The sequence below is a fragment of the Heteronotia binoei genome, chromosome 15 (assembly GCF_032191835.1).
Source record: "Heteronotia binoei isolate CCM8104 ecotype False Entrance Well chromosome 15, APGP_CSIRO_Hbin_v1, whole genome shotgun sequence".
Lineage (NCBI taxonomy): Eukaryota > Metazoa > Chordata > Lepidosauria > Squamata > Gekkonidae > Heteronotia > Heteronotia binoei.
The window spans coordinates 8,701,959-8,712,288 of record NC_083237.1 but is presented as its reverse complement, the minus strand read 5'-3'; the positions used below and the strand labels follow the sequence as shown (position 1 = coordinate 8,712,288).

At 40.5% G+C, this 10,330-nt stretch overlaps 1 protein-coding gene across 1 annotated transcript; it reads right to left on the bottom strand.

Moving 5' to 3' along the window:
* Positions 1 to 546: 546 nt before the first annotated feature.
* On the bottom strand, positions 547 to 7,009 carry LOC132584647 (vomeronasal type-2 receptor 26-like). The gene is made up of 6 exons (XM_060256547.1): positions 6,974 to 7,009; positions 6,427 to 6,606; positions 5,743 to 6,048; positions 4,113 to 4,340; positions 3,253 to 3,379; positions 547 to 1,448 (listed from the first exon to the last, which is right to left on the bottom strand). The coding sequence occupies exons 1-6, from the start codon at positions 7,007 to 7,009 to the stop codon at positions 547 to 549; spliced, it is 1,779 nt and encodes a 592-aa protein (XP_060112530.1).
* Between the last annotated feature and the right edge of the window lie 3,321 nt (positions 7,010 to 10,330).

Here is a 10,330-nt window from a genome sequence, read left to right as displayed (position 1 = left end):
GATTCTCTATAGTGGACAATTCCTGTGTGCATATGATTGATCATAAAATTGCGAATGTGTATTGCTGAAGTATTTAAATTTATATATTGTAGGTGTGTTATTTATTCATTCACAGTTTGTTATTTTGTGGTTCAGCCTCATTCCGTGGATCTCTTTGGATTCATGCCTCCCCACCCCCTGTTGAGATGGACACTGGACTCCACCTCCTTGTCACATGGCCCATGATTGGTTCTGGCAGCTCTGTCTATTAAAGTGCTACCACCTCCACACAATGTCTCCACAGACCACTGTAGCATGGTTGCTATAGATGCTACTCTGGTTACAAACAGAAAACACTGCAAACTGACTAAATCTATCTGTTGGCCAGGACATCATTCATGCCCTTTGAGAATAGACTAGCACTGAGGCATGGGTGTGGCTCAGGCAATTGCTCTGCCCAGCATTCAAGCATGGAATTAACCATTGCGTCTCTGCAGTTCTCTTAGACTAGGCCTGTTATCTCTGCTCTAAAGCTAAAGAATGCCTTCAAGAGCGATCTTCAATACTTTAATTCTGTCTTCTTGTGAGCATTTCCCTATTGTTCAACTCAGGTCTCATCAGAATAATGTAGCATTTAGGGGAAAAGATACATCCCAGCAACCCAGCACTGGAGGCCAAGATAGAGAAGATCTCCACAGCTACCATGTCTTTCCCTTTGGTACTCAGGTAGGTTGGAACAAAAGACAACCAAACACTGCAAAAAATCAGCATGCTGAAGGTGATGAACTTGGCTTCGTTAAAACTGTCTGGCAACTTCCTAGCAAAGAAAGCCACAATCAAGCTGATGAGGGACAGAAATCCCAAGTAGCCCAGGACGATATAAAACATAGCAACAGAGCCTTCATTGCATTCTAGGATGATCTCTTCAGTCAAAGAGAGCATGTCCACATCTGGGAAAGGGGGAGAGGTTCCAAGCCACACCATACAAATGCCTGCCTGAGTGAAGGAAGAGGAAAGAAGAATAGTGGTGGCCAGTCTTTTCCCCACCCACTTCCTTATGCTGGACCCCGGTTTGGTGGCCATGAAAGCTACCACCACAGTGATGGTTTTGGCCAACACACAAGAAACAGCCACTGAGAAAATGATACCAAAAGCCACTTGTCTTAAGAGGCAAGTCACCTTCCCAGGCCATCCCAGAAAAAGGAAAGAACAGAGAAAGCAGAGCAGGAGGGAGATGAACAGAGTGTAGGTGATATCCCTGTTGTTGGCTTTGACAATTGGTGTATCCTTGTGCTTAATGAAAATTCCCAGCACTAAGGCTGTGATGAGGGAAAGAGAAAGGGCAATCAAGGCTAATCCAATCCCCAAAGGTTGTTCATAAGACAGAAAGCTCAGCATCTTGGGAAGACATTGATCACGGTCCATGCTTGGGTATTGATCTCCTGGGCATTTGATGCAGTCATCCATATCTACAAAAAAAAAAAAAAAAAAATGACTCAACCTGACAGTGGTCCTTCTCATGGGACTCAGAGTTAACTTGCTGACCTACTTTGCCATAGTAACAGCATGGGACATGTTAGATGTCTGCTTCCAAACACATTTCAGAGTTCTAATCCTTGTATTACATTTGTCTTTGTTTGGAGGCCTGTTTATCTAAAGCTAAACAGGCATTATGTAATTGCTGTATTATTGCTCTAGAGTAGAAAGGTGGGATATGCGCTCTCTCAGTCAGGGTTCAGTAACTTTTCACCAGTGGTGAGCTGGACCATCCATCAGAGGAATCCAGGAGTGGACGAGAATGATAACCAATAATCTGTATAAGATATTAACTTTATTTTATTTATTTCCTGGGTTTCTCCTTCCATCCTTCCAAATACAAAGGACTCAAGACTCCTGACTCCATTCTTGAGAATCAGACATAAACCCCTCCACTGGCCCAGATAGAAGGAAACCCAGAGTCCTGGGAAATATCATATTCAGAATTCCTAATGAAAGTACTTCAGGCACACTAGAAACTGCATTTCAGAGGGATATTTGGTGCCTGGGATGATATAAAAAACCAAACCATCAGTGGTGGGAGATGAGAAAGCAAGATAGTGGGAGATTGCCTTGGGGTGGTTTGGATGTCACTGGGTAACAGAATCCTGTTTTCAGCACATAGGATTCCAGGACCTGGAAGGCAGTGTGAATGGGACCCCAGCCAATCTGACGATATTGGAGCGTCTCCAGTTTCTTCCTATTTTGGAAAAGAATCATTTCAAGAAGAAATGTGAAAATCTGACTTTATTTTCCAAAAAATGATGGTCACATAGAGGGGTCCTGGCCCTACTTGAATACATCTGAGGATGGTTCTTGTCCCTTGCATACAAATCATTCTAGATTCCTGACATCTCCAAGAATAAAGGCCAGGTGGATTGTGATAGGAGGGACCTTTACCTTGAGCTTTGTAGAGCCACTCTCTTCATAGAGCCAGTTTGGTGGATTCTTATCTGAGAGAACTGGGTTTGATTCCCCACTCCTCCACTTGCAGCTGCTGGAATGGCCTTGGGTCAGTCATAGCTCTCGTAGGAGTTGTCCTTGAAAGGGCAGCTTCTGTGAGAGCTCTCTCAGCCTCACCCACCTCACAGGGTGTCTGTGGTGGAGAGGGGAAGGTAAAGGAGTTTGTGACTACTTTGAGACTCTGATATTCAGAGTATAGGCTGGGATATAAATCCAATATCATCATGATTAATCAGAGTAGAGCATTCTGTCCTTTATAGAGGAATGGTTTGGCACAGTGCAATGGAGCTTCAGGTTTTCATGTCCCCCCCCCCCCCCCAAGTCTCATCTTGGTGTTCTCACAACTCTGTTGCCAACCAAAGGCTGGTAGACACATGCATGTACATCACTTGGGGTGGAATCCCACCAGCTTTTCTTCTGGTGAGAAAGTGAAGAGCTGACTCCTTTGACAAAACATCAATGCAAAACTGGGAACTGTGAAACCCATGGGCAAAAATCCATGTGCAACAGAGAATTGGTCAACATTAAGTTAGAAAGCCGACTTGACTGTACCCTTGATTTCTCCTCATTTGGTAAAGAACAATAATATATGGGAACTGAGAAACCTTAACTATGATGAGTTTAAGGTGACCTTGTTCTGGAACTGGTTGCTATTTTTCTTCTTCTTTGTAGTAGTTCTTCCAGTATTGTTCATAATGGGAGAAACTACTCTTTCATGAAGTGGTAACATGCACAGCAGACTAACCCTGCAAGCTGGTATGCTACACAACTTACCCTTCTGATTTGAAATCTTCCCTTTTGAACATGGAGCACAATCATAGCAACAAAATGGCTCCCCTTCTTTCTTTTTCTTGTGATAACCAGGATAGCAGTAATCGTTACACAGGGAAAGGGGCACCACCTGTCCCAACATAAACATAATACTATTTATTGTTTGATAGCTGAACAACACACACCAGGGTTCAGTAAAAGTTGAGTAATTATGTGTGCAATCTGGTTCTTCATCAGTTTGTGGTGCGAAGTGCCATCAAGTCACAATTGACTTATGGCAACTCCATAGAGTTTTCAAGGCAACAGGTAAACAGAGGTGGTTTGCCATTTCCTGCCCCTTCCTTGGTACTCTTACATCTAAACACTAAACGGGGCGGACCTTGCTCAGCTTCTGGATCTGAGAAAATAACGTTAGATTATGCAATCCAGGTCAGAGTGGGGAAATCATTCCACTTAAGAAAAACCAACAGGAAAAATTACCGGGAGCATGGTAGCGTCTTTTTGCAATACTGGGGACTGTAATAAAGAAAAAAAACCAAAGAGTCGCATTGGGACTTTCCTCTGGTGAAAGGTTTATACAACTCCCTAAGAAATCTACCAAAGGCTGATACCGGCATGGTTATAATTTCATATATTTTGATTTCTGATCAGTCGCTTTCGAATGACACTAGAAAATTAGATTTTTGAAACATCGGTATTGCATCTTCCTTTAACATCGACTTGTCAAATGTGGCTCTATTGTTGCTATAGAGCCACAAGAAGAAACAAAAGAGACCAAGATAAAGAACTGATGAAGATCGTCAATCCCTGAACCAAACTTTTAGAGAACTGAGTGGCCTCAAAGAAGACCCTACAATCCATACCTGGTTAAAACTTGTTTGCCATACAATCCTCTCCTCATTGATGGTGAATTCTTTTCCTTTAGGAGCACTTGGATCCATTCTTCCAACTTTCACCCTGAGGAAGGATTTATTTGGGAATGTGATCAAGGTGGTTATGTCAAATCCAGTGGCTATTTCCATGTCGTCATTAAAAAGCACTGCTTCTCCAGCTGAGTTGTTAAATGAGATGCCTTGAAGAAATGGATGGATCTGTTGGAAAGAGGAAAACAACACCAACATCATTTTGCTCTTGGTTTATGCTGAGGTTTCAAAATGTCTTTCATTGTTGATGCAACTGTGATGCCACTTTATCTGTCCATCTTGGCAGTGCAATTATTTTACGGCACAACAAAACTGAATATGTGTGAGTTACCTTTTGGGGTCTTCAATTACTGAAGAAAAGGAGAAGGCACAAAATATTGTAAATGAATGATACATTAATTTCCTAGATATTCATACAGGGAAACAGCTTGATTTGGGTCCAACAGCGGCTGAGAGACAAACAAGATTTTTGTGATATATTTTTTTAATTCATAATATTGTATTAGAATTTTTGTACAAATAATAAAAAGGGGGGGAAACAAAAAGAGACACCTACACACACAGTTCATTTTTTTTTCTTTTTCATGCAAGAAATCCATAAAGGGTTTCCATACATGCATAAAATTAAATAAAATGTTATCTTTTATCAAAGATGTAAGTTAGGCCATCTCTTCAAATTCCATCATCTTGACCACCCATTCCTGTATTGTAGGTATATGCATAGTTTTCCAGTTCTGAGCATATAACAACCCTGCTGATATAGAGGTTTTGAGAGTTAAAGTTTCCTTTACAGATGGGTGGAAATTGTCTCACTTTGGTCTCTAGATAATAGAATCCTGAGCCTGCTTCAGTGGGGAGGGCAGGATATAAATGAAATAAAATAAAATAAATAAAAATAAAAATAAATCCTGGCATTGTCTGGGTTGCAAAGTGTTGGTTACTATGATCCAGGGCTCTTTTTGTAGCAGGAACTCCATTGCATATTAGACCACACGCCTGATGTAGCCAATCCTCCTGGAGCATTCAGTAGGCCCTGTAAAAAGAGCCTTGTAAGCTCTGAGAGGATTGGCTACATCAAGGGGGCATGACCTAATATGTTCCTTCTACAAAAAAAGCTCTGTGAGGATGCTTAAACAATAAAAATTTCTTTTAAAAAACACAATTATACTGTGTGCAATTAAGTGACACAGCTATATATTCATTTATTCATTTATTCGTTCAATTTCTAACTATTCCTACAAGCACACTCAGAGAGGGCTACAGAGTCACATAAAAGTGTGACTAAATAACAATAAATAGAAATTTAACGATAAAATTAAGATTTACTATAAAGCAAAACAGAATGAGCTAGTCTTGACAACAAGCTTGGATGAAGATGTTTCAAAATGGCCCACTTTGGTAGCTCACAAGATTTCTTTTTTGCTGATTTATAATATTTTAATATTATTGTCCACTGCCTGTTTATTGGGACAAACTCATCCCATACTAAACACACAACCCATGTAAATATGAATAAATACATCAATAAATCTGTTCACGGCAATGAACCAATTTGCTTTGGTGACATTACCTGCCAAGGTTGAAGATCTTGAAGTACAGCTTGTTTGCTGTCCACAAGTGCTCTGCTGTGGGGTTTAGAAGAGCACATGGCATGCAAGGCATGTGCCACAGCATAGACGGCGTTGTAGATACTGTAGCTGTGGCCAGTCATGTACGTTTCAAACACAGGCCCGGGGAGACTCTCTAGCCTTTCCTCACCAGTACATGTTTCATTGATTTCCAATACCCCCCAGGGATTTGGAAATGCACAGTCAAAAGCTTGTTCCCAGAAATCCTTGAGAAAACCATCTCCTTGTGCTGAATAAGGATTCCTATCCTGAAGAAACATATGGAATCCTGAAAGCATATCTGAGTGAATCATGAAGGAAATGGCACCATGGTAAAACTCGAAATCCCAGGATCTTTGAGTACCTGTTAATGTAAAATCAACTTGGGCTGTCATAATCCACACCTTTCTAAATGAAATATTTTCCTTGTGATCAGGATTGCCCCAGAACAAAAAAATATTAAGTGCTATAATTGTAAAAGATTCTCCATAGAGCACATAGGTCCTAGCCATGCTTTTAGTGAAAGCTAGATATATATTTTCAATTAAATCTATTATTTCATTCATGCCATCCCAATGAGCTTGATTTAAGAGTCTTTCTGTGAATGCCAAGCAGATACCATGCTGGGAAAACAATGGCTTCATCACCTCCAAGAAACGGTCTCCACTGTCATCATCCACAGCAAAGAGCCCAATCCACCGCCATCCAAAATGCTGAAGTAATTTGATAATCCCCATATACTGCTGAGCTTCGTTTGGGGCCATGGAGTAAAAGGAAGGCAAATCTCTTGTACCCTTCTCCTTTGGGGCAAACGAGCCATAGGTGAGCTTTAAGGAAAGATGCAGATGTTTTAGAAAAGATTTGAATGGAATACCTGCCTGTGTTCTCTTGCCTGTTTGAAGGAGGAGTTTAGTGATCTAATTTTAATTTAATTTTCACAAACGATAGCATGACAGTTTCTTCAAAATCATTTAAAAAAATCTACTTAAAATATTGTATTCTACCGTATACTTGCAACATCCCCCCCACCCCCAGTCTAGTAAATAAATTCTTGTTTGGGCTTCCCTTCCTTCTACAAGGCAACAGGAAGTCATTATTTTTCTGTTATCCTTATCTCTCCTCCTTCTGAGTAACTCCCACAAGGGAATGATAATTATTTCTAAAATCTTTCACCATTCCATTCAGAGAGCCTACCTGTGGAATTTTGTAGAGACCCAAGAGGTCGGCCATGTAGGAAGAAACTTCCAAGCTAAGTCCTCCAATGACAGCTATTAAGTTTTTTGGGGGGTGACATTTATAATTGGGGAAATATCTATGCAATGTATAGAGGAGATCCAGAGAGGAACGATAGGTTGTTCGAACACAATGATAGGAGTCATAGATGTGGAACCCCAGACTGACATTTGGCATGATCTTTGGGTTCTCGTTGATCTCCTTAACAGCAAATGCCAAGGCCAGGAGATGTTGGTAGAATTTAGTCACTATACTTTTTTTTAAAAAAAGAGAAAAATGCTTTTTGTTGTAGTGTTTTACAATGCATACTGTCATTTTACCATATGTTGCTTAGCTAAAAAAAAATGTAAAAAAGACTTTTCCTGGGGGGAAAGGAATTCCCAGTTGTTTGGTACTTCAGAATCATTCCAATCATTGCCTTGCCATTCACAAATTACCCAGCTGAAAGAAAGACAGCATCATGGTGTTCTTTCCATCAAATAATAACTTTTATGACAATATTGTGGTAAAAAGAATTTTTTTTTGAGGGGGGGCGTTGTTCAGAAAATGGATCTGCCATCTACTTGAAGCAGCTCACAAAGTACCACATGACAACTTGCAACCACACGACAACATGCAAAACAGAGTTCTTCCACCAGGCTTTGGTATCATCTGGCCTCCCTATCATGGGCTTACTATCATGGTGACTGTGCTGTGTTGAAGATATCAGCCTATACACTGTTGCTGGCTTCCCATATGTGTTGTGACACTGTATTGCCTTTGTTTTTATACTGTTATGTTCTATATTGTTACGTTTTTATGATGATTTAATTTGTAATAGGTGTTTAAATTTCTGTTGTAAACTTCCCTGAGCAGGATATAAATCTAAAATTAAATTAAACTTAATGAAACACCACAATACTATTATGAAGTGCTGTGAGGCCATAAGTAACTCCTGGAGACCCTTCATGGAATCTTTCCAAGCAAGAGATGAGTCAAGGTGGCTTGCCATTGCCTTCCTCTGCATAGGATCCTTGATCTTTCTTGGTGGTCCCCAGACCCGTAGCTACGGTGGGGCCCAGGCCCATCCTTTCATAACCCCCTTTCAAGTACACTAACCCTCCATTGTAGGGCCCCCAATCTGTCCCCTTTGCTCACCACCACTCTAAACAAGTAATAGCATTGATGCTGGCCTTTTCACTTTTTTTCTCTACCCTTCCCTGTCACAACAAACAGACCAAAAAAAGGGGGGGGGGAGTTAGGAGGTCTCTGTCTCTCTGAGAGATGGGCACATAAGAAAGGGGTAGGGGACCAGAGTTGCTGTGACTGCCCAGGTGAAGGGGGTTAGTTTGGGGAACTCAAGCAGCTTACAGTGCTGAGAGCCCAGGGCTGCAAAACCAGGTGGTCCCTCAGTGCCCTCAAACAACAAATCCTGCTGTGGGCCCCACCAAACATGAAATCCTGGCTACGCCCCTGTCCCCCATTCAAGTACTAACCACAGTCAATCCTGCTTAGCTTTTGAGGTCTGAAAAACTCAGTCTAGTTTGGGCTATTCAGGATGAAGCAACTTAAAATCACCAAAATCACCAAAAGCACTGTCATTAAAATCCCAAGACAAATGTAAGTCATTTGGACATATTTTGCAACTCTTTCCAGTCTTCTTCCATATTGTGACACCCCACCTTTATCACTATTAACCCCTTAGGTTAGTTTTAGATCAGTTGCCCAGGCATAAGTCTGTTCAGAAGTTTCTTTTTCAGTGTCGTGGCTTTACCACAGATTATCCTCATATCTTCAGTTTCTGCAGTCTCTCATATGCGAGTTGTGAAAAGTTTCATCTTTTTTTCTAATTTTTTTCTTCATCCCTCCATATTCACTAGATACAATTTAAATAAATTAAGACAAATAGACATTGGGTGTAATTTTTTTTTTTAGAAAAATCCCCTTTTTCTATAATAGAGATTTCAGAAGATGTTCAAATAATCCATACGTGTATTGCCAAATATATGAAACTTGGAAAGTGATTGAACACGAGTTTGTCATTCTAGATGCACTTTCATTGAGCATTTGTATAACTGACTACTGTAGTCATGATCTGGCTTTCTCACTGAGAATCAGGGCAGATTACACAGTGGAAATTGATACAATCAATAGAATAGCACATCTAATAAAATAGCACTAGGATTAAAGAAATCTGGAACAAAGTATGCAGAATTAGACATGATGACCAATTTCGCACTAGAGCTTTAATCCTGGTTTAACTCTGTCCCCAAACTGACTTTCTACACTAAAACCTTAGAATCATAGAGTCATAAAGTTGGTTTCTCTGATTCTATGATTCTAGTGTCGAAAGTCAGTTTGGGGATAGAGTTAAACCAGGATAAAAGCTCTAGTGCGAAATTAGTCGATATGATAAACAATGCAGAAAGAATGATATTGTATCAGGAGAAAATAATGCAATGAGAGCAGGAGAATACGTAACAGCAAACAGATGACATAATTTATAGATCTGACCAAGTTCACTTGAAGTCACAGGAATATAATTCCTTACGTTGGATTCTGAGACAAGTCCTGATAGGGATGTTCCTTGAAGAAAATTTCATGGAAATGATAAACAATGTGAGAAACCATCCCACCAATGAGAAGGTCCCCTGGCTGGTACCATTGATGTGGAATAGAGAGGAGATCATTCAGGGTGCATGTTACTGTATCTACTTCAGAGATGAGGGGAGCTAGAAAGAGCAGGAAGAGCACCAACCTCGACAGCATTAGGTGCAAATTGAATCTATAATAGTCTGCCTTGCATGGAAATTGGCTCAGCTAATCTACTTTTATAATGGAGATGCATAAGCTTTTCAAAAAGCATCAGCAGAGGTATAATGGCATATTTCCAACAGCGGCTGAGATTGCACGTACTACAACAGCTAGACTTGACTGAGCAAAGTGAAATATTAGTGGTCAGACCTACAGGGCTCTGCATTATCCAACCCCACCCCCTTGCCATACTGGTCATTGCCACAAGAGTTTTATAACCACTTTCACTCTTTTTTTTTTTTTATTACCAAGTATCTTTTTTCTGTCCCCTGAAGAGCTGCTGGAGCTCTCTGTCCCTTAGAAGAAATGACGGTGATTTGGATAATTCTGGAGACAGAGATAATTATCTTGGTAGCATCTGGGTTTTGAGAGAAACCTTCCCTTGCCAAAATTTGGCCGCGAACATTCTCTTTTCCTTAGGTGCTTGCCATATTTCAAAAACAAAAGCCACCAAGGAGGCCTTAAGAAGCAGCCAGGAAGTTAGAGAAAGGACATAAGATTTATAGTTACTTATTATATAATTAA